At 33.8% G+C, this 24,913-nt stretch overlaps 2 protein-coding genes across 2 annotated transcripts; both read left to right on the top strand.

Moving 5' to 3' along the window:
- The first annotated feature begins 499 nt into the window (after nucleotides 1-499).
- LOC139846630 (translation initiation factor eIF2B subunit delta-like) lies at nucleotides 500-5,810 on the top strand. The gene is made up of 7 exons (XM_071836107.1): nucleotides 500-1,117; nucleotides 1,479-1,604; nucleotides 2,696-3,066; nucleotides 3,901-4,645; nucleotides 4,909-5,002; nucleotides 5,083-5,137; nucleotides 5,437-5,810. The coding sequence occupies exons 1-7, from the start codon at nucleotides 691-693 to the stop codon at nucleotides 5,497-5,499; spliced, it is 1,881 nt and encodes a 626-aa protein (XP_071692208.1). The 5' UTR covers nucleotides 500-690; the 3' UTR covers nucleotides 5,500-5,810.
- A 4,663-nt stretch (nucleotides 5,811-10,473) lies between these two features.
- On the top strand, nucleotides 10,474-17,895 carry LOC139847045 (G patch domain-containing protein TGH). The gene is made up of 16 exons (XM_071836642.1): nucleotides 10,474-10,697; nucleotides 11,065-11,155; nucleotides 11,254-11,348; nucleotides 11,592-11,695; nucleotides 11,950-12,011; nucleotides 12,089-12,163; nucleotides 12,355-12,491; nucleotides 13,012-13,087; nucleotides 13,173-13,259; nucleotides 13,376-13,453; nucleotides 13,723-13,864; nucleotides 14,410-14,902; nucleotides 15,426-15,707; nucleotides 15,814-15,942; nucleotides 16,468-16,668; nucleotides 17,085-17,895. Exons 1-16 carry the CDS (start codon nucleotides 10,563-10,565, stop codon nucleotides 17,688-17,690), a joined length of 2,793 nt encoding a protein of 930 aa, XP_071692743.1. The 5' UTR covers nucleotides 10,474-10,562; the 3' UTR covers nucleotides 17,691-17,895.
- The last annotated feature ends 7,018 nt before the right edge of the window (nucleotides 17,896-24,913 follow it).

Below are 24,913 nucleotides of genomic sequence, written 5' to 3'. Positions count from 1 at the left end.
GTTAACGGCTATACCCTTAGGTTGTTCAACGGAAATCACATATTCACGAATTAAATTTTACACGTGTCGAGTATTATATATATCAATGACCCACCCGTGACCCGTCAACAAGTATAAATTTTACCTGACCCGAAACCTGGAGGATTATTTTGAAGTTACCCGCCATTCACTGACACAGATAAACCACAACTCACAATTTTTTTTTCTGCCCATCGCCTTTCTTATAGTCGGCGAATGGACTGATGCTTTTTGTCTTTTCTTTTATTGATAGAACTAACATATTCGAGTCGGACTACATAACAAGAAAAATATTGAAGCCATACTAGTAATCCGATACAAACAAACATATTTACATGGTGCATAATCTTTCTAAACTTAAAATTTCATACTTGGCGTTAAAATTATGCTATGCATAATTTTTAATTAATTTTTCTTTTTTCAATAAATAAAAAATAAAAGGTATAAATATCATCTTGCTTCTGCAATTTACCGTCATATTCCACCAAAACCCTTCAATCGATTCAAAACCCCCAATTTCGAGTCTCTAATGGCGTTCCAACCCTTCGATTACTGAACTGCGTCATGGAAATTAAACAATTCAATTTCAAATCAATCAAAATTTCACAACCTAACAAACATCATAACCACTTACACCGCCGCCGCCGTCGTAGTAGCAACTAACCATCATCAATGGACCCTCGCCGACCGTCTCGCGTGATCGATCCCAAGGTCCGTAAAGTCGGCTTCTTCACTCCCGGTCCACCACCAGACCGGACTCAATCCGGTCCAGCCGGTACAACACCCGGTCAATCTCCTGTCTCCGATTGCTTATCTCCCGTCATGATACCACCGCCACGTCACGCATCCGATAATTTGTCACGTGCCGTCGGCATGCCTGTCCCGACGTCAGCTCAATTGCATGGTCAGCAGCCTGTTGATAGCTTGCAAGTCGGAAGCTATACTCTGTCTGATTCCGTTCTAGACGGTTCTCCGACTCAGTCGCCGTCTACTCAAATCGGAATCAACGGCGAGTTTTCAGAGGATTCGGCTAATTGGATTAAATTAAACAAAGCTGGAAAATTTACAGATACTGCTGTTCCTACAGGCGGTTATGATGGTATTAAATACATTTTTTTTTTAATTTTTTTTTAAAATAAATTACACGGTATACATTGTTTTAAATTTGAAGGGGTGATTACCTGCATATTAGTTATTTACATTACATAACTTAGCTGTGAAGTAAGTAATAGATGCACTTATGCACATATCTTTCATGCTATATTAGGTATTAATATATATGGTGCATGTGTAATGTGTTCTTGCTCTTTAGGAATCAATATGGCAATATATTTACTGTGAGCGTGTGCGCAGCATATGCGCAATGCGCACATGCTGTCACATTCATGTTGCGTGAACAATTAAAGTCAATCTGTCACATTTATGTCAGCTGAACATTATGTTTTATATGTGTTATGCAGATAATACTGTTGAAGTTGCCGAAGGGGCATCGCAAAAGAATTCAAAGCCGTTAAAAGCGAAGACAACAAAGGCTGAGAGGCGTGCTTTGCAGGAGGCTCAACGAGCTGCAAAGGCTACTGCCAAAGGTTGAGTATTATCTATTAAGAATGAAGGTTTTGTAAATGTCTTGAATTATAATTTGGTCTCTCATTATTACCTTAAATGAAGCTTGTTAGATCCTGTAACATTTGAATACGACGCTCACCATACATCTGATCGTATGCCCTGACATCTTTGACCAGATGCAACTTATTGCCGTCATATTATTGTGCTTTTAGGAGCCTTCCAGTTACCAATAAAGTTTCATGTACCCATCGGAGGACCCGTTAAATTTTCTCATAGACTCCTGTGACGTTCTGCCTTAACTCACCATCCATGCGCTCCTAAAGACCCTTACATGCCATATCTAGTTCAAATATGGATATTTGTAACCTGTAATTGACCATTGTTATGCTTGTTATCTCTTATAGTGTTAGGAACATATTGAGACTGCTGCTTACATACACACATAACCCTGTTATATATTTTATAACTGTGAAATAGGCCCTACTTGGTGATTCTAATAATATCACCTCCTTATTTTTTCCATTTGCACCCTTAAAATACGTTGTTTTCACAGTGCCCCTTCAATAGATACACCATTCTACTTTTGTGCACTAAATCAATGATTTTCATTGGTTACACTGGCAATATGTAGTCCTTGACTTTTCAGAAGTCTTCATTCATCCAAGAGCTGTCCAAACTTGCTCTTAGACTCCGTGTTCATAAGTGGACCTTCTTATGTTTGGTTTGTTGGCTCGACCTTACGTTTTAGGTATGGGGATTGGTGGGTATACATTAACTGGCTTGGCTGAAAACCTGCTTAGCTTTTAATTTTCTTGTCTGTATATGTTTGAATAAAAAATGGCTGTGTTAATAAGCTGTTGTCAGAAAGAGTTATGCTCTAATAAAAAATGCTCATTATCAAAAATTTCACATGTTCTAGTTTGTATTATATAATATCAATTATCTTTATTATAATTAAATAATCTATTATATAATCTGTGTTTACGCCTTGAGCATGTGATTCAAGAGTGAAATCACGTAACATAGTTGTTAATGGTTCAGCTGCCAATATGGCGCATACATGTACTCTTTTGTTTCTTCATTGATCCAATCTTCAATATGCTTTTTGTAGCCGAGGGCACTAAACCTGGTGCCACTTCGGGGGTTTCTGCTCCAGCACAAACAAGTAGACCAGTAAAACAGCATAATCAGAAGAAAGAGGTTGCTCCGTTGACTTCTTCTACTGTAGTTGCTGAGAAGAAAGGGGGTGGTGAGAAAGCAGTAGAGAAAGATAGGAAGAAAGACGTGCCACATCCTCGCATGCAGTTTGATGACAAGAATCGAGTTGAAAAAGCTAAAAAACGATCAGTAGTCAAACAGACAGAGGCTCGAAATAAAATCGAAATGTTTAAGCATTTACCACAATACGAACATGGGAATCAGCTCCATGATCTTGAGTCGAAGTTCTTCCAACATGATCATGTGCATCCTGCTGTTTACAAGGTATGCTGTGTAACTTGCTAATTATGTTGTCTGTTTTTATTACTGTTACAAATGATTAGGAGTTAATTTACTAAATTAAACAACCTGCTATTGGTTAAGTTTGAGGCATGTTAAAAAAGCAAAGGTGGCAAAATGGGGGGTCAGATGCGCTGGATAATGGGTCAGAATGAGTAGTTTCTTAGACCGGGGTTGACTGGTTCGATTTGAAACACTATTTTGTTCAACATTAAATTTTCTTTAACATAGCTCGTGTTAATTATATGATTAGAAAATTGCGGCATTTTAGTAACAATCTGAATAATTTGAATACAGTAACTACGTTTTAAAAAATACACTTTGGATGACCTTTAATCCATTTCCTTTTTAGTTAATATATTCTATTTTACAATTTTAACCGCTAAGAGATTAAACATAGCTCAAAAAATTGGCCCCCCTTTTTTGAACGGCGGGTAGGAGTCACTAACGGGGCCTGAATGCGATGTTGGTGGTTGGAACCCACTCACCCGATCATTTCCTTGGCCGAACTACTACAATCCTACCGCCCCTTAGGAGGAAACCCCCACGACGAATCCATACGGGCACCGCGTGTGGTAAAACCCCCTTTGGTGAGGTTCGAACGCAAGACGTCCGCAACTTCCGAGGCCCATGGAATTGGTGGGTAACAACAAGGGAAATTTTGCAGCGAGTGGAAGTCGAATCCCTGACCTATCATATGGGAAGTCAGGTCACCACCACTACACCAACCTCTTGTTAAATAATTGGCTTCTCTATTGATAAGAAACTGAAACTAAGGGGCCACGTATCTGATGTTTTTTTCTTTTCTTTTTTCTTAAGGTCGGTTTACAATTTTTATCCGGGGACATCATGTGGAGCAATGCTCGTTGTGTAGCAATGCTTCAAGCATTTCAGAAAGTCATTGAGGACTACTCTACACCACCTGAGAAAACCCTAGCTAGAGACTTAGGCGCAAAAATCAACAGCTTCGTCTCGTTTCTAATAGAATGTAGACCTCTTTCAATCAGTATGGGAAATGCAATTCGCTTTCTAAAAGAGCGTATTGCAAATATAACCTTGGCTCAACCCGAGTTAGAAGCGAAAACTTCTTTATGTTCAGACATTGATCGTTACATAAACGAGCGGATAGTACATGCGGGCAAAGAAATAGTCAAATTTGCAGTTACAAAGATTCGTGATGGGGATGTTCTTCTCACATATGGCTCATCTTCTCTTGTTGAATCGATTTTATTGCATGCACATGAACTGAAAAGGCAGTTTCGAGTGGTAATAATTGATTCACGCCCAAATCTTGAAGGTCAACAACTTCTTCGTAGGTTAGTTGAAAAGGGTGTGAGTTGTACATACACTCATATAAATGGCGTTTCGTATATCATGCATGAAGTTACAAAAGTATTTCTTGGGGCAGCTTCTGCATTGTCTAATGGAACAGTATATTCTACCGTTGGAACTGCATCTATTGCCATGGTGGCTCATGCCAACCATGTGCCAGTTTTGGTTTGTTGTGAATCATATAAGTTTCTCGAAAGGGTTCAACTTGATTCAATATGCTCAAATGAACTAGGTATGGTTGCTGTCTATATATTTTTTGAGCATATAAACATGTATTAGAGGTGAGCAGGACATGCGGGTTGGGTAACAGGTCAAGACAATAATATTAGGTTGGATTGACCCATTTTAGATGAAGCAGAACCCAGCTGAAATTTTGATTCAGCTTATTCAACCTGTTTGAAATAAAACAGAACCAATCATCCAACCCTTTTAGAACAAACGATCACCTGCATATGTAATTGTTGTTGTTGTTTTTTTTTTTTTTTTTTTTGGCAGGTGATCCTGATGTAATAGCTAAGGTTCCTGGAAGAATGAACAATTGTTTGGAATATTGGGCTAGCATGGATAAACTTCAACTTCTGAATCTGGCGTGAGTATTAAGACATTTTGGTTGAAATTAGGAGAGGCTTATTTGTTACTAATGATGTTAAATATGTGTATCTGTAACAGGTTTGATGTGACTCCAGCAGATTATGTTTCGGCATTGGTCACCGAGCATGGCATGGTAAGTCTGCTCTACCTAAACCTGATCGATATATATTTATTCGTTTAGGCCATAAAACATTCAATCTTTGTTCTCGATTTATACAAGGAGGAACCATTTCTGTTCTAAATAAACGAAACTGGGTGAATCTTGGCTTTTTTAGTTTTTGTTTTTTATGCAATCTGAACTTTTGATTAAATACTAATCACTATGAAGGGGATATCATAATCAATGGTCATGAATTGAATACTAATCACCCCAGCCCACAAGTGTATACTCTGCCTCTTAAATTGTATACTCTTTTTGTGACAATATTACAGATCCCAACCACAAGTGTGCCTGTGTTTGTACGTGAGTTTGGGCAACATCGCTTTGTAATATAAAGATGAGCTTCCAGCCTGGATTTAATGTTGCGGTGTTTGTTGATGAACTATTATTCTTTGCTGAGTGCGTCAAATAAAAGTTCATGCCATGTAATTAGTTGGCTGGTATGTAACATGCTTTGGTAGACCACAAAGTTGAATTTCTTTACTTCTTGGTTATGGCTGTGGAGCATACAGAAATATGAAAACTCATTTATCAATATAGTTATCTTATTTATAGGCTATGATTATGACTCATCTAGCAGAAAATTTTGGAAAGATGATTGCTGTAGAATCTAGTATTGCTTCTTATTTAAAATAGTTTTGTGTGACTGCTAAGCTTTGCTTGTTTTTATCATCCTGGTCTTGGGCACTTTATTTTATGATGATTTTACTCTTTAAAATGGGCAACAAGAAATTGCTGTATATTTTGTTGCAACTGTGGCAAATTCCATAGGTCCTGAGAGAGGTTACACATAAATACATAATATTGATAATCTTAGAGCAAATGGTAACAATGTGTGAGAATTATAGTACTCCAAAATTTTTGTAATGACCAAATTACTAAACTTAAATTTACATGAAGAAACTTTTAGGAAGGAGGACAACAAATTGTAGGTCACTTGTGTTTTTGAAAACCACCTGCTGCCAAATTCTCTCCTGCACCTGCCAACTACAACCTCTCGTAAACCATCTCAGTGGACTTGTGCTTCAACTTCATCCCACACTCAGATTAAAGTATGACTAGAGATTAAATTTGTTTTGAGCATACAAATCAGATTCCAAGTATGTTTATGTGTTCTTATGTGTCTGTAACTCATCAATAAACATATATATTTTTTATATCAAATAACGAGGACTTCTAAAAAGAACGGAAAACGTTTTCAGATAGAAAACGAATTCAACGAAATACAAAAGAGTAACATTGATGTGAGACTCGTATCTAGAAAACGGCTATGAAACAAACTAACTATACCAAGCCTCTTCTAACCTAAACCGAAATAGAAGTCCAACCCAATAACAAACTAAACATAAGTAACTATCAAGGAAACCATAATCAAACTACGCAACTAGAAACCGGACTAAACGAACTCAAAAATCAAATATCTTTTATGTACACTCCGAATTCTTTCATTTCAGCGCTTTGAATCAATAAACATATAATGATAAATTCAACTCACCATTTTTATGGATTAATAAGTTGTACTTTACAACTCATCGACGCATAAAAAATGGTGGATGTATCAATGTCAGTGTTGAATTTATCAGATACCACATCCACGACAGCTATCAAAAACAATGTATGTTCATAACTATTTTAGTGTTTACTGAACCTGGTGTGAATCTTGTCAATCTTGCTGTTGATTGCTAAAAACATGTGTTGCCTCTAAGACTCCACAAAAGGGACACCACTCCTTATCACCATAATTTTGGTTGAAACCTAGACGGGTAGCAGTTTAGCAGTTTGATGGTTTGTATCACTTTAACTTGCATTCACTCATCCAAGTTAAACAACTAACATTTTAAGTTACATCCATCAATCCAAGTTAACCTACTAAGAGCACTAGGAGTCGTTTAGTGTTAAATCTCAATGTTAAATTTAATACTGGATTTAACACTGAGGTCAAAATAGGGAAAATCGTTCAGTGTTAAATCATTATTTAATTGTTTTTTTAACACTTTTAATAATATCATTTAAGAAAAAGAAGGGGAAAAAAAGAAAGAAAAAAAAGAAACACAATGTTAATTATTATTATTTAATTTATTTTATACTTCTATTTATTATTTAATTTATAAACTAACAAAAAATATAATATAAATAAAAATAAGTATTATTGTGATTTTTTGTAAAAAAAATTGGTCCAATTTTTTTTTAAAAATCGACCCTTTAATGGCCCTAAATCTTGCCAAATTTAATATATTAAAACTCTAAAACACCTCTTTCATTCTTCTTCTTCATCATCTCTCTCTTTAAATCTTCTTCTTTCACGTATCTGCAAACTGCAAAGAAAAAGAAGGAAAAAATAAAGAAAAAGAAGAAGAAAGAAAAGAAAAAAAAAGAAAAAAAAAAAGAAGAAGTAGAAACAGCGTCAGGTGGGTAACGGTGAGAGGCGACGGCGGATGGCGACGATGGATTAACGCCGAGACAGAGTGGCGGCCGGTCGACGTCGCCGACGTTAAATGGTTTAACGGTGACAAATTTATTCGACTCGTAGAGCTCTAACATTTTCAATAAACTTTTATATTCATGGTTGGTAGCCCTCTAATGCGGACTACTAATAAAGGTTTTTTTCTAAATTAAAAATCATAAAATTCAAGGAAATTACTCCGTTCTTAATAACAACTCCAATCCAATAATTAATTTAGAATTAAGAAAAATACAAGGAAAAATTAAAGAAAAGAAAATATGGAGTACTGTACTCCGTATTAGTGATCCCCTTAACCTCCACTTCTTTATGTGACACTACTTGAAAAACAATCAATTCCGATATATATATATATATATATATATACATATATATATATATATATATATATATATATATATATATATATATATATATTTTTGGCAAAAAACTAGAAATATATAAATAACAATCTTTCACAAAATAGTGAAAGGATTGAAAGATACAAACACTTACTCAAGTTGGACTTACACAAACATGTCCACTTGGAGTCTAAGTCATATAGGGCTCCACGTTAACATAGAAGAAATTTGGAAAACCTTTACACAAACAAAAACTACCAATAGAGCATATCAACATATTTACATACATGACAGCTTCACCGTAGCAACCATTGTATCCACAAGCCTTTAAAACACCTTGACCTTAAAACCATTATCCACACCGGCCATTATTCTATCAAACCAAAACGTCCAATACGAAGCCGGCCCGATTAAGCACCTAAATTTCGAAGCCTATTACCCATTCCGTTACAAGATTCAATAATCGTTCGAACAAAGTGATCCAAATCTAAAGAGATGTAATGCGATCTTTAACACAAGACTGTCACCTCCTTGGATCGCTTAGCCAAAGAAATCCAATTATCTTCAAAGGACAAAATTACGCGCGTCGTCCCTGAACTTGTTTCCAGCCTTCTCATGTCATCCTGATTCTTTTTTTTTTGCTTGCGTCATCCCTGTTCTTGTAAAATATAACATAGGTCGTCCTTCTGTATACATTCCGTCCAATATCTCCGTTAAAGTCAATCATGTGCGAATCATGTGAGGGTATTTCAGTCTTTTAGTAACTTGAGGGATGACGCGCGTAATTTTGTCTAATAATAATAATTTGAGGGACGACGCACGTAATTTTATTTAATAATAATAATTATAATAATAATAATAATAATAATAATAATTGTTATTATATTATTATTATTATTATTATTATTATTATTATTATTATTATTATTATTATTATTATTATTATTATTATAATTACTATAATAATAATAATAATAATAATAATAATAATAATAATTATTATTATTATTATTATTATTATTATTATTATTATTATTATTATTATTATTATTATTATGTGCTTATTATAATAATTGTTTTTCGACACGCAATTTCGACGCGCGATTTCGACGCGAGTTTTAGAGGTGTGTTTTTCGACACGCGATTTCGACGCGCGTTTTCGACACGCGATTTTCAGGCGTGTTTTTCGACGCGCGATTTCGACGCGAGTTTTAGAGGTGTGTTTTTCGACACGCGATTTCGACGCGCGTTTTCGACACGCGATTTTCAGGCGTGTTTTTCGACGCGCGATTTCGACGCGAGTTTTAGAGCTGTGTTTTTCGACACGCGATTTCGACGCGCGTTTTCGAGGCGTGTTTTTCTACACGCGATTTCGACGTGCGTTTTCAATGCGTGTTTTTCACGCGTTTTCGACGCGTCTCGAAAAACACGCCTGAAAATCGCGTGTCGAAAAACACGCCTCGAAAACGGGCGTCGAAATCGCGTGTCAAAAAACACACCTCTAAAACTCGCGTCGAAATCGCGCGTCGAAATTGCGTGTCGAAAAACAATTATTATAATAAGCACATAATAATAATAATAAAGCACATAATAATAATAAGACAAAATTACGCGCGTCGAAAAACACGCCTGAAAAACGCGCGTCGAAATCGCGTGTCGAAAAACACACCTCTAAAACTCGCGTCGAAATCGCGCGTCGAAATTGCGTGTCGAAAAACAATTATTATAATAAGCACATAATAATAATAATAATAATAATAATAATAATAATAATAATAATAATAATAATAATAATAATAATAATAATAATAATTATTATTATTATTATTATTATTATTATAGTAATTATAATAATAATAATAATAATAATAATAATAATAATAATAATAATAATAATAATAATAACAATTATTATTATTATTATTATTATTATTATAATTATTATTATTAAATAAAATTACGTGCGTCGTCCCTCAAATTATTATTATTAGACAAAATTACGCGCGTCATCCCTCAAGTTACTAAAAGACTGAAATACCCTCACATGATTCGCACATGATTGACTTTAACGGAGATATTGGACGGAATGTATACAGAAGGACGACCTATGTTATATTTTACAAGAACAGGGATGACGCAAGCAAAAAAAAAAGAATCAGGATGACGTGAGAAGGCTGGAAACAAGTTCAGGGACGACGCGCGTAATTTTGTCATCTTCAAAGGCATGAACTTATTACCAAACCATTGATACCCATAAAAAAAAAAAAAACTAAGCCATATTCGAAAAGAGCATAAAAAGAACCCCTTTCACAATCGAAAAAACCTTCACCATAGAGCGAATTCATATTGGTCACGAGATTTCAACAAAGCTAGCAAAATAAAAATTATGCATCTTCATTTTGAGCTCGAATAGAAGGCAACCCAAATTCCCACTTCATGACGTCGTGATCATTAAAACCAGCATCAAACGGAAAAAAAAAAATATAATCTAAAAATATATCATATAGATGTATATATAGCCCTAGAATCAATTTATAATAAAATCATTTATACTTCGAATTGATATTCAATTCAACACACACACGTTACTTAAAATATGGCGAGTGACGAAGAAGATTTCGTGTTCTTCGGTACACCAATTGAACGAGAAGAAGATATCACTAGTCGGAAGAAAAAATCGATTGCAGAAGCTTCTGGTCAGTTGCGAACCCTAGCTCCTTGGAAACAAGAGGTTTGATTCGATCATGTTTTATTTCAATACAACTGAAGTTTGTTTAGCTTCTGTTAATTGAATACAAATGCTCTTTATGCATTGATCCATGGAGACTCAGCTAGGGTTTAAGAACTATATACATGATAAAATAATGATCTATTTATTATGTTTTATATGGCCGTGTTAGTTTCAAACTAGACTCGCCCGATTTTATAAGTGAAATTCAAATGAATACTAACAGAAAGTTTATTTATATAATGTTTATTGTCATAGCCACATGAATCTGCATTAAACTGTGATACTTATAATTGGAAATTAGCACGAATTGAGGTATTCGGCCATGATAGAAGTATAAATCAGATGATATAATGTGTTTTTGTTACAGGTAAGGGATGAAGAAGGTAGACTAAGGTTTCACGGGGCATTTAGTGGAGGATTTTCGGCTGGTTATTACAATACTGTGGGTTCTAAAGAGGGTATATACTGATGTTATTCTAACAGTGTATTTTGTTTGGATAGATTATAAGGTTCTTGTGGAGGTGGTTCTTATTTTACAGTATGGATGAATTTGCAGGATGGACTCCACAAACATTTACATCATCAAGGAAGAACAGAGCTGAATATAAACAACAAGATCTTTCAAACTTTCTGGATGATGACGAGAAAGCTGTATGTGTTGTTCTGTTTTGAAATTGACTTGATAGTAGATTTATCTAGATGTGATCCTTTTAATTCTATGTTGATTCCGAGAACCTACAGAAATTATGTATTGCATACTATAATGATAGTGTATATTGCATCAATTTTATGTTGTTAGTAACTTTGAATCTAATCTACAACAGTAAACTTAGCTGTAAGTTTATTTGTTTGTTGATGCATATATATTTATATATTTTGTCTTAAATGACGTAGGAATTGGAAGGAAATTCTTTGGGGACATCTATGCAGTTCGACACGTTTGGATTTACTGCAGCAGAAATAGCCAGAAAGCAGTCTGAGAAGGAACAAAATGAAAGGTACAATCAGGCATCCTTCACTAGCATATGCTTGGTTTTATTAGGTCATAAACTAATCGTTGAGTTTGACTATTTGTCAACATCAAATGTCAGAAGTTCTAAAATGAATTAATGATTAAGCTCGTGTTGAACAAATGGCAATGCATTGTTGATATGTTTGATACTCATTAAGCGATTGCCTTGCATCATTAATCACCCTGATATTGTTTGTAAAAAGAATGTGTGTTGATATTCACCATCTTAATATATTGCAGGCCATCAGTTATACCTGGACCTGCTCCTGATGAACTGATTGTTCCAGCCACAGATCCTATTGGTTAGTCTCCATTAATAATTTGTTTTCATTTCATTTTGTTTAACGTTTTCTTACATCCTCATGTTGTTCTTGAATAGGTGTCAGATTGATGTTGAAAATGGGATGGCGTCGTGGACAATCGGTTAAAAGTTCAAAGAATAATTCAAATTATGGTATGTTTTCAAACTTCAGTAACATGTTATTTAAAGCCCTCCTTTACTTATATTTGTTCTTAAAACTAATTAGGGTTTTATTCTTCTGACATTATTGCATTACTCTGATGTAATTGCATTACTCTCTATCTAATATAAGCATGCAGACATAAGAAAAAAGATGAGGTTCTCATCGATGATCTTAATTACAGATGCTCGCAGAGAAGCTAGAAAAGCTTTTCTTGCACTTTCTGAAGATTCAATGGCAACTGTTGCTGATACTGACGTTGAAGATGGCATGGAAACTGCTGTTGTTGAGCATGTTGACCAGCTTCATAAAAGTACTCCAGTGCGTATATCTCCTTTTATGTTCTTGTCCATCAATTGGCTATTATTTAATTATTTCGCCCTTATCTTTCAGTTCATGTCGTTATGCATATACCCGAAGTTCCTTTATCTGTTTCTCAGTTCTTATGTTAACGTCTTAAACAATCACCTTGATTGCTAAATAAATCATTTTCTATTACATAGGCTCAACTTAATTTACCAAACTGTAAGAATGCCAGGTAGTTCAGTGACGACTAGCCAAAATACCTTTTTTTCCCTTTGTTTATTACACAACCCTATCATCTTTAAGTAGTTGGGTAGGCTAAAAGTTAAACCACGAATGATGTCATCAACATGCTTCTTCAGTACAAAGTTACAAATCGCTGTTACGCAGTGTATTTTAGCTCTCTTTTAATTCATATTCCCCATCCCTATTCCCTATAAGCATTTTTTATGTTCATTTCTAGAGTTACCTTATTTGAAATTGTCGTTTCAATCATGTTTGTCATTGTTGAAGCAGGACTTCTTATGTTTCTCTTCAGGTTTATGTGCTAAATCCAAAGCAGGATATGCATGGTCTAGGCTATGATCCATTCAAAGGTGCTCCTGAGTTCAGGGGTATGTAATTAATCACAGTTAGCTAACTAAATTGGTATCTTATAACTAATTCACTCTTATTTAACAAACTTTTCTTAACTATCAGAAAACAAAAGGTCACATTTACCTTGGAATAAGGAGTCGGGGAACAAAGGTTTACAGTCACAGAAAGACGGTCTCTTCTCTTTTAAATGTATGGTACCGATATCTTATAAAGTACACTCTATCATATATGCTTGTGATTACTTTGCATGGACTGCTGTAAATTTGTCTCCTCAATCTTATTACTCATTGGCTTAATTTCATCAGCAAGAAACGTTGCACCTGGTTTTGGAATTGGCGCCCTTGAAGAACTTGATGCAGAAGATGAGGATGTATATGCGTCAGGTTTGTTTATGAATTACTTCGATTTCAGTGTGATAAATGTATGCTGTTTTGGTTAGTGAATGCAATGGTTTTTTGCATGTCTTCCGCTGTCAAATGAAATAATCTATTTTTCTTTGGTTTTTTATACGCGAGAACATAATTAAACTTCAAAAGTGTGTCTTTTGGTTCTATTTACGACTGCTATATCCAGCTTTGATGTTGTGAAACTTATAATTGGATATCATCTAACCCATTGATATCTTTTGCTTCTTCTTTTCTTTTGGTAACAGGTTATGATCTTGAAGCTTTTGTTGAAGAAATTGAGGAACCTACAAGATTGACCATAGAGGATAAAAAGAAGTCCAATGTAAAGCAAAATGATATTCTGCCTGGTTTTAAAGCTGCAACCAATTCCGACTACCAGCTAGAAAGGTGACATTTGCTTATCATCTTAGCAACCTAAAATGTTGCATTGATTGCCTTTTATGTTCCAAAAACTATTTTTATTACCTAGTTATTATTGTTCAATAGTCAATACATTGTAACATTTTCTGATAAACTAGATCTAATAATGGGTAGACCAATAGGAAATCATAAAGAACAACTATGGATTTGTTCATTATTACTAAGGTTGCAAAAATTGTTACTCGGGGAGTACTCAGTCGGGACGTTTCAGGGAGTACTCGGATGTTGACTAAGTTTGACTTTGACCGATTTTGCTGAGTTGAGACCAATTTTGACTGATTATCCGTTTAATCCCGACTTTGGCCGGGTTTTGACTAATTTTACGAGTAATCCCGAGGTTTAGCCGAGTTGACCAAGTTTGACTGAGTTTGACCGAGTACTCCTCGAGCTGCAAAAACTGAGTACTTGCCGAGTAATTTCGAGCTCTGCAACACTGATTATTACCTTTGTAGGATTAATTACATTCTTATATCTGTTCACTGCTATAACTACTTGATACATACCGCTCTCAGATTTGATCCTCCAATAGTACCAAAGGATTTTGTGCCACATCATAAGTTCCCTGCTACTCTTGAAGTCAACCGAGAAATAACTGAAACTCCTCCAACAGACGTTCCCCCACCCGCGGATAATAATTTAAAGGTTTTGATTGAGGGGGTTGCAACTCTGGTAGCCCGTTGTGGTACATTATTCGAAGAACTTTCTAGAGAGAAAAATCAGTCAAATCCGCTGTTTGACTTTCTTAACGGTGGAAATGGCCATGATTACTATAAACGGAAACTATGGGAAGCACGGCAGAAACATACTGACAAAATTAAACCACTTATGAATGTAAAAGTAACTTCAACTGCACAAAAGTTGACAGCAGATAACCGCGGAAACATTTTAGGAGAAAAACCGCTTGAGAGAACCGCTAAGGATCTAAAACCTGATGTTGGTTCTGCCAAAGAAGTTGTTAACCTTCAGTTCCATCTATCAGATACATTTACCGAACCTGCGTCGTTTGTGAGTTACTAAATTCTGTTTATATTATTTTATATTGATATTGATATCTCTCTAGTTTTGACCTCTGAAATTTGGCAGCTCGGGCATATTGGGTAATTTGTGGAAACCTGTTTGGGTTTAAATAATGGGCAATTTTTAATACATCTTGAGTCGAGTTGGGCAGTGTTGCGTTGACACAAAACACTTCTAATTTAATCGATTTTAAATATATTTAGTAAACAGTTGTGTAAATTTAATTACAGCGAGTGGAAAATGATTTCAGGTCAAAATGGGTAATTTGTAAAAAGGTTTGAAGAACTTGGGACATGCTGCATTCACACCCAACATTCTTTTTCCCCTTTTTTCATATGAATAATTGAATAATTAATGGGCGAAATATGAATACAGAAACTGTCTCTAGGTAATTGCTTTGAAGTTGCCACCTTTAATCTGGATCTTATTGTATCCATCACTATGTTCTGCGACAAAATAAAGAATAGTGTTCACGTAATAATATTCATCTAACAAACAAATTTGATTTTAGGTTGAGCCGACAGAAATCACCAAACCGTTCCAGCATGACCCTGCAAAACAAGAACGTTTTGAGCAGTACCTGAAGGAGAAATATCATGGAGGTCTTCGCACCAAAGATGCCGGGGGATCGAGTAAGATGTCAGAGGCTGATCGTGCTCGAGAAAGATTAGAGTTTGAGGCTGCAGCCGAGGCTACAAAACAAGGAAAATGGGGAAAGGAAAGTCAACGTTCCAGTCAACAGACATTGGCTGCATCGGTTGGCCGATTGCAGTTCACTTCCGGTGGATTAGAGGCATGTATTTTAGTGTGACCACGTGTTTACTCATGATAACAGTGTGTTATATCATATCATATCATATATGAGATTCATAGCTTTACCTCGATTATGTCATTAACAGATACCCGGAGTTAATCAAGCTGAAGAAATGATTAAGAAGAGTATGTTCCCAAAGCGTGAAGAATTTCAATGGCGACCTGCATCTATTTTATGCAAACGCTTTGATTTAATTGATCCTTACATGGGAAAGGTATCGTCCTTTTTCTTCTTCTTTTCTTTATATTTTTATTTAAATGTAAAAATAGAGTTTTAGAGGATAAAATAAGATATTAGTTTTTGCAATATTACCTCATATACTTCTATGGTTGATGCATAGCCATGTCTAGTTTCATACTTTGTTAGATTTCATCATTGTAATTATCAGTTATCATGGGGCCAACATTAGGAGGACTTATAGTTACAGTCTGAACATTTTGGGGAAATCCCAATAATATCTAAAAGGACTACTTAATGATGGACTGTAATCTACTGCAAATCTCTAATCAATTGAAATAGAAACTACAACTTCAAATTCAAATTCAAACTCATATTATTATAAAGAGGATACACATTAAGGAACACTGATTACCATCAATCAAGTAGAACTGCAATGTGGTTTATAATGATTGTTTACATATTATGATATAAAAGACGGTTGGAATTGCAACTATCAAAATTAGTTTTTAATGTAATGAAAATTTGAACTAAAACCGCTAGCTATAATTGTTTCTTGCAGCCACCACCTGCGCCCAGGTCAAGGAGCAAATTGGATTCTCTTATCTTCATGCCAGACTACGTTAAGGCTGCAACACATGAGGAAAAGACCAAATCAAATAATATCTCGTCACCTACAGATGAAATGAACGGAACAAATACCATGGATGTTGACGAAACCGTTGAGGCTGAAAATGTTGAGAGACCAGTTGACCTATATAAGGTATTTTTGTTCTTCTCAAGCATATAGGCATATATCTACTGTATATAACTGATGTTGCAACATGGGCATATTGGGTAATAGTCCATAATGGGTCAAGTCAGGTTCACCTCACACACATCTATGTCCATTTATAATTCCTTTTGGTGTATTATTAATGCATAGTAAGATTACAATAACTAAATTAATAATCTGATATTTTGAATACAAAAGATGAGAAAATAATTGTTCGTGGGATTGGGTATTGTTGTTGTTATTGTTATTATTATTTGAATATAAAAGATGAGAAACTAATTGTTCAGCTAATAGAGCACGCAAGGTTGACGTGCTGTTAGGTTTAAAACATCACATAATATTTAAACATTAAATATTTTAATACATTAAATGTAATTGAAGAAATTATATAACAATGTCTGCAGGCTATATTCTCTGATGATTCAGACGACGAAGAGGAAAGTTCTAACATCAACCAGCAAGAGGATCCAACAAAGAAAATAGAAGCTGCAAATACAACTTTAAGTCGTTTAGTAGCAGGTGACTTTCTTGAATCATTAGGGAAAGAATTAGGCCTCGAGGTCCCCCCTGATCAACCATACCCCGGGACCCACGCCAAGCCCCATCCTACTCAAAACTCGACCATCGATCAACCTCCAACAGTCGGTCAACAGTCACACACGCAGAAACATGATGATGTCACCAAAGACATAAAAGAAAGCCGCAGAGAAAATGATAATGCAGAACTAAATCAAGGAACTGCTAAAAAGGACAAAAAGGCTAATAAAAGGTATGAAAGTTCTTCAGAGGATGAAAGGAGTCGAAAACGATCAAAACGGGATGCTATTACAAGTGACTCGTCTGATGATAGGGATCGGCGTAATTCAAGACATAAAGAAAGGAAAAGGGAACACAGAAAACACTCGAAACATCGAAAACATAGAAGTCATGAATCGTCTAGCAGGTCTCGCCATTCTGCAGATAAAGAATATAGAGATAGCAAGAGAGAAAAAAGGAAATCAAGAGATTAAAGAACGGAACCTCAAATAAGAGCGATGTTTTTGATTACAGATCTCCATATGCCGTTGGTGCAGATATAATTTTTGATCTATGCTAATAGAAATGTATTGTAGAATTTTAAATTACTGTTTTTATTCTAAAATTGTAGTAGCATGGTTTCAAATTAATTCAACAAGACATCCAGCTTGTCACGCAAGCTTTTCCCCCTAAACAGAAACAGGCATCACAATCATCTTGCTCCATTAAAACTCAAGATCGGGAAAAAAAAAAAAAGGAAGAAAAACCCTTGCATTCAAATGTACCAATCAGCCATTCCATTTGAATTGGCCATTAGAAGTTTAAGTGTTCATGTGCATGTACACTTTGGAAACATAGGTTTTTAAGTGGTCTACATATACATACACAGACGCATAGGGTAAATCATATTCATACTCATTATTTGTATGTTTCGATAATTCATTCAAGTAAAATAAAGCAAAACTTGTAGTTAGAAATATGAAAAAAAAAATTATTTTAACTGAAATATAAGTTCATATGCACAGTGAAATAAGCACTCAAACCAATTTACTATGACTCAGTGATGGACATGGCATAATGTAATCATCTGCATACAACGTTAGGGCTCATTTGTTCTTTTTCTTATTAAGTTCTCTTGTGTGAATTAATTTTAGACGTCTGTAGGGAATAAGTGATTGATAAGTAAATATTGTTTGTCTCATGTGCTGAATATCGTCTGAATACTTGAATCTACCAAAATAACCCTCCAGGTGAGGTAGTCGAGAAAACAATTATTAATAATAAAACTTAAAAAGTAACCACCTAAACATAATTTCACATTTATTTGAATTTTTCATTAAGGCACGTCTCATCTAATAAGTCCTAAACAAACACATTTCAATATATTTTCATATTAACTTCCAAACTATTAAGGCGATTAAGTTAAAAAAATGAACAAGGCCATAAATAAGAAAAGTCAACATTTCATGTACAGTGAATACAAGGCAGAAAGAATAAAAAAAAAATATATGAAGAATTGCGTAATTGAATGCTATAAATACAAAATTGTTATAATTCAGTAGGCTTATAACTAACTTTAGTGACGTATTATAATTCAGTAAACTTATAACTACCTTTAGTGGCCTGGTTTTTGACTGTGGACTATTGATAATTATTAGAAGATATAAAGAGAGAGAGAGAGAGTATATATGAAATATATATCAGAAGTGCATCTAATGTAATATCACATGGTACATATTTATAGTACATATACTTACTGTTCAACTTTGGATTCTTATGATAATTGGCAGCCATCATTTTTGACAAGTTCATAACACTCCCCCTTGGATGACAATTTATTTTCATTAGAGATCAACTAGTACTGCCTCGTTAAAAACCTTGACCCAAAGAAAAACCCAGTGGGATAAAAACTTTAGTTAAGGAAAAAAGAGTGCAGTATAGAGTTGACTCCCCCTCAAGTAGACATCGCTGAGCTGTTACATCTTTTGAACATGCCTCATGCCAATATTGTGAACGTATTTTCTGAAAATAGCAGTGGGAAGTGCTTTGGTGAAAAGATCAGTCGAGTTGTTGCTAGATTGAACATATCTCATATCGATCTGGTTATCCCTAATGAGATTTTGAGTATATGAGAAGAATCTAGGAGGTATGTGTTTTGTTCAGTCACTTTTGATATACCCTTATTTCATCTGTGCTATGCAAGCTGCATTATCTTCATAGATAGTTATTGGACTTTTATCGCGTTCTAGTCCACAAGAATCAGTAATGAGTTGTGTCATTGATCTCAACCAAAAACATTCTCGAGTAGCTTCATGTAATGCAATCACTTCGGCATGATTTGATGATGTTGCAACAAGTGTTTGTTTCTGAGAACGCCATGATATTGCGGTACCTCCATTTAGGAATACATATCCAGTTTGAGATTTAGCTTTATGTGGATCAGATAAATAACCTGCATCTGCATAACCAACCAAATCTTGTTTTGATTCGTTAGAATAAAATAATCCTAAATCAGTAGTTCCTCGAAGGTATCGAAATATGTGTTTGATCCCATTCCAGTGTCTTTTGGTAGGAGCTGAGCTGAACCTTGCCAACAAATTAACTGCAAAAGAAATGTCAGGTCTTGTACAATTTGTAAGATACATAAGAGCTCCAATTGCACTAAGATATGGTACTTCTGGTTCCAGGATATCTTCATGATCTTCACAGGGACGAAATGGATCAGTGTCAACATTAAGTGATCTAACAACCATAAGAGTACTTAATGGTTTTTCCTTGTCCATATTGAAACTTTTTAAAATCTTTTCCGTATAAGTTGTTTGATGTACAAGTAAACCATTAGGCATATGCTCAATCTTCAAACCAAGGCAATACTTGGTTTTTCCGAGATCTTTTATTTCATATTCTTTCTTTAGAAGTTGAATGGCTTCATGGATCTCTTTATTTGTATCTATGATGTTAAGATCATCAACATAAACGGCTATGATCACATATCCGGATGTTGTTTTCTTAATGAATACACATGGGCAAATAAGATTATTGGTATACCCTTTGCTTATCAAGTAATCACTTAATCGTTTATACCACATGCGACCCGATTGTTTCAACCCATATAAAGACCTTTGTAACTTGATTGAGTACATTTCTTTGGGTTTTGCATTGGTTGCTTCTGATACCTTAAATCCTTCAGGTATCTTCATATATATATCACTATCAAGTGATCCATATAGATAAGCAGTCACAACATCCATTAGATGCATTTCTAAATTTTTAGAAACTGCCTGGCTGATTAAGTATCTAAAAGTAATTGCATCCATAACAGGAGAATAAGTTTCCTCATAATCAATTCCTGGTCTTTGAGAAAAACCTTGAGCTACAAGTCTAGCTTCAAACTTTATACCTTATCCCACAGGTTTCACATCTTTAGGTGTGAGAATGATAGATCCAAAAACTTTTATTTTATTGAGCGATTCAAATTCAGCTCGTATTGCTCCTTTCCAATGATCCCAATCATGTCTATTTTGACATTCCATGACAGATTTTGGTTCTGGATCATCATCATCATCATTCATGATGTTATATGCGACATTATATGAAAATATCTCATCAAGATTTTTCATTTCATTTCGGTTCCATGATATTTTTGAATGTGCATAATTGATTGAAAATTCCGTATTGACTTCATCAATATCCTCTGCAGAAGGAGTATTGATTTGTGGTTCTTCTTGAACACTTTCTTTTACCTCATCATCAACTGATTTTCTTTTTCGAGGATTTTTATCTTTGGAACCAATTGGTCTCCCACGTTTCTGGCGTGGCAAAGACTCAAGAGTGACATTATTGCCAGCTTTTGGAATTTCAATTCGAGCTGGAGCATTTGCTGCTGGTATATATGATTTAGTCACTCTTTTTGTATCTGTAAATGCATCAGGCAATTTATTCGCAAGTTCTTGCATATGTATTATTTTTTGAACTTCGGTCTCGCATTCTTTTGTGCGAGGATCAAGATACATTAATTGAGGTTCACACCATGAAACATGATTTTCTTTATTTTTTATTTCTCCCCCTAATCTAGGGAACAATGTTTCATTAAAGTGACAATCATCAAAACGTGCTGTAAAAACATCACCCGTTGATAATGCTAAAAATGAACATATATTTCATAGCATTATTCCTCAAGAAAGACAAGCTTTTAGTTGCAATTGTTCTATTTACAAGTGATATTCGTTTAAATAATAAAAGGTGAAGACAAAAGACAGATTCGACGAATTGAAGACGCAAACGACCAAAAAGCTCAAAAGTACAAAATACAATCAAAGAGGTTCCAATTATTGATAAGAAACGTCTCGAAATTACAAGAGTACAAGATTCAAAACGCAAAGTACAAGATATTAAATTGTACGCAAGGACGTTCGAAAATCCGAAACCGGGACCAGAGTCAACTCTCAACGCTCGACGCAACGGACCGAAAGTTATAAATTAATTATGTATATAAATATAATATAATATATAATTAATTATATAAATTATATATTTATATTATATTTATATATTAAATTCCGTCGGCAAACAAAGATCCAAAATGGAGTGAGCTGTAAAAGCAAACTCCGCGAGTTGCGGAGTTTGAAGTCCAAAAAGGCCGCGACTCGCGGAGCCCCAATTTCTGAAACTGCCTATAAAAGCCAACGCAATTCGACGTTTTATATATCCTTTTTCATCTATCTCTCTATACGTAAATATATATATATATATATATATAATTTATATTTTAATTTTAATTTTAATTTTAAATCCTAATAATAAGGGTATGTTAGCGAATGTTGTAAGGGTGTAAGTCGAAATTCTGTCCGTGTAACGCTACGCTATTTTTAATCATTGTAAGTTATGTTCAACCTTTTTACATTAATGTCTCGTAGCTAAGTTATTATTATGCTTATTTAAACCGAAGTAATCATGATGTTGGGCTAATTACTAAAATTGGGTAATTGGGTTTTGTACCATAATTGGGGTTTGGATAAAAGAACGACACTTGTGGAAATTAGACTATGGGCTATTAATAGGTTTTATATTAACTAAACAATACCTTGTTAATTTAATATACAAACTTATAATTTGACGTATTTATATATAACCACATACGCTTGACTGGGTACGGTGGGCGGGATATCTATAAATACCAATAATTGTTCATTTTACCGGACACGGAACTGGATTAATAGTTAATAGACTTGTTGAAACAGGGGTGGATTACATTCAAGGGTAATTGGTGTAATTGTTAACAAAGTAGTAAAACCTTGGTTTACACGCAGTCGATAACCTGGTGTATTCATTAAACAAAGTATTAAGACCTTGTTACAATTCGAATCCCCAATTAGTTGGAATATTTGACTTCGGGAATAAGAATAATTTGACGAAGGCTTTCGCTCTTTATATTTATGACTGATGGACTATTATGGACAAATCCGTATGGACATATTAAATAATCCAGGACAAAGAACAATTAACCCATGGGAATAAACTAAAATCAACACGTCAAACATCATGATTACGGAAGTTTAAATAAGCATAATTCCTTTATTTTCATATTTAATTGCATTTATAATTATCGCACTTTTATTTATTGTTATTGTATTTAATTGCACTTTTATTTATTGTCTTTATATTTAATTGCACTTTTAATTATCGTACTTTTTAATTATCGCAAGTTTATTTTATCGCACTTTTATTTATCGCAATTTCATTATCGTTATTTACTTTACGCTTTAAATTAAGTTATATTTATTTAATATTTTACATTAGGTTTTAACTGCGACTAAGTTTTAAAATCGACAAACCGGTCATTAAACGGTAAAAACCCCCTTTTATAATAATAATATTACTTATATATATATTTATATTTTTATAAATTAAAACTAATATAGCGTTAAGCTTTGTTTAAAGATTTTTTCCTGTGGAACGAACCGGACTTACTAAAAACTACACTACTGTACGATTAGGTACACTGCCTATAAGTGTTGTAGCAAGTTTTAGGTATATCCATTCTATAAATAAATAAATATCTTGTGTAAAATTGTATCGTATTTAATAGTATTTCGTTGTAAAATTTAATAGTATTTTATACCCCTTAGCTTTAACTATCAAGTATTTTTGGCGCCGCTGCCGGGGATCAAAATCTAGCTTAAAAGCCGGAAGCGCAACGCTAATATATAAAAAAAAAGATTTTTATTTTTAGTTTACTTTTATAAAAATACGTTTTTGTAAAAATACGTTTTAAATATTCGAAAATATAAAAAGAAAAACAAAAATATAAATATTTTTAAGAGTTTGTTAAATATTTAAGTTTTATAAAGTTTCTTTATTTTATAAAAATATAAGTTTTATTTAAATATTTTGTGTTTATTTAAAGCATAAAAAAACCGAAAAAAATAATATATATAAATCTATTTTTAAGATTTTTATTTATAAAATTATAAAGTATTTTATTTCTATCTTAGTTTTTTTTAAAATATAAGTTTTATTTAAATTATATAAATATATTAATTAAATTAAAAACAGAAAAATAAAAAATATATATAAAAACAAAAACCTGTCGAACAAAACCCACACCTGATTTGAATTTTCATCCTCCGCGACTCGCGGGGTTTGCTGGTACGTGGCACCGCAACTCGCGGAGCCACCCTGACAGGCCACAGGAAGCCCTAATCTACATTAATTACGGGTTTTTATTATTATTATTATTTAAATTAAACCCCAATTAGGGTATTTTTATTATATAATTTAGTTTTTATTTTTATTTTGTATTTTTAGTTAAATTAGTTTAATTAAATTATAAAATTAATAGTTTTATTAAATAAATAATATAAAAATAATATTTTTTATAAAAATTGTACTTTTTACAACTTTTAGTTTATTTTTATATTTTGTCCCTTTTTATTCGTTTTTAGCATAACTTTTGTATTTTTCGCTCGTTTTTAGTTTTAAATATAGTTTTTGCCATAGTTATTTTTACTTCTAAATTTTTAGGCCTTGTCGTAAAATTCCTTAAGTGCTTTTTCTTTAGACTAAGATTTAGGTGCTTTAGAATTTTGCGACGCCTTTTTAAGTTTTTGTACCTTTTTAAGTTATTGCCATTTGGGATATAGTTTTACTTGTAAGCCTTAATATTTTTAGACGCAACTTTTAGTTTTTAGTTTCTTTTTAAGTTTCAACGCACTACTTTCTTATTTTTATTTTTTCGACGCCTTTTACCTATGTATCAATTATCACTCCAATTAGTAATCTCAATTTGCAATTTTAATTTTAAGTTAGTGATAGTAATAAGGTTGGGTTAGTCGAGTGTTTTAAAGTTTTATAAGTATCTCTTTTTTTTTTCTTTTTTTTCGACGCCTTTTATTTTTCAACCCTTTTCTTTTTCGACCTTTTTCGACGCGCTTTTTTTCTTTCTTATTTCTCGTCATTCTAGTTTTTAGGACATAGATTTTTATTCTATTTCTTCTCTATATTTCTTTAAATTACGAAAATTTATTTTAAGTGGTTAAATTGATAGACATCAAAATTTTCTGGTTCGTAGTAATAGTTGGATTTGTACGTGGACCAGGTTATTGGAGCCAAACAGTACTCAATTATATTGAGACCAAACGAATCCTGCCCCTCTGCTGCATCTTTTGGCTATTCGAAACGTGGGCAAAATCAGAAAAGTCTATTAATTGGATAACTT

The sequence above is a fragment of the Rutidosis leptorrhynchoides genome, chromosome 5, assembly GCF_046630445.1.
Source record: "Rutidosis leptorrhynchoides isolate AG116_Rl617_1_P2 chromosome 5, CSIRO_AGI_Rlap_v1, whole genome shotgun sequence".
Lineage (NCBI taxonomy): Eukaryota > Viridiplantae > Streptophyta > Magnoliopsida > Asterales > Asteraceae > Rutidosis > Rutidosis leptorrhynchoides.
The sequence above is the reverse complement of the archived record's forward strand: the minus strand, read 5'-3'. Positions and strand labels throughout refer to the sequence as shown.

Coding starts and splice junctions, on each gene's coding strand:
- LOC139846630 (XM_071836107.1), top strand. CDS start 691: ATGGACCCTCGCCGACCGTCTCGCGTGATCGATCCCAAGGTCCGTAAA. Junction 1,118..1,478: donor TCCTACAGGCGGTTATGATG/GTATTAAATACA, acceptor TGTGTTATGCAG/ATAATACTGTTGAAGTTGCC. Junction 5,138..5,436: donor TGGTCACCGAGCATGGCATG/GTAAGTCTGCTC, acceptor ACAATATTACAG/ATCCCAACCACAAGTGTGCC.
- LOC139847045 (XM_071836642.1), top strand. CDS start 10,563: ATGGCGAGTGACGAAGAAGATTTCGTGTTCTTCGGTACACCAATTGAA. Junction 11,696..11,949: donor GAGAAGGAACAAAATGAAAG/GTACAATCAGGC, acceptor AATATATTGCAG/GCCATCAGTTATACCTGGAC. Junction 13,088..13,172: donor AGGTGCTCCTGAGTTCAGGG/GTATGTAATTAA, acceptor CTTAACTATCAG/AAAACAAAAGGTCACATTTA.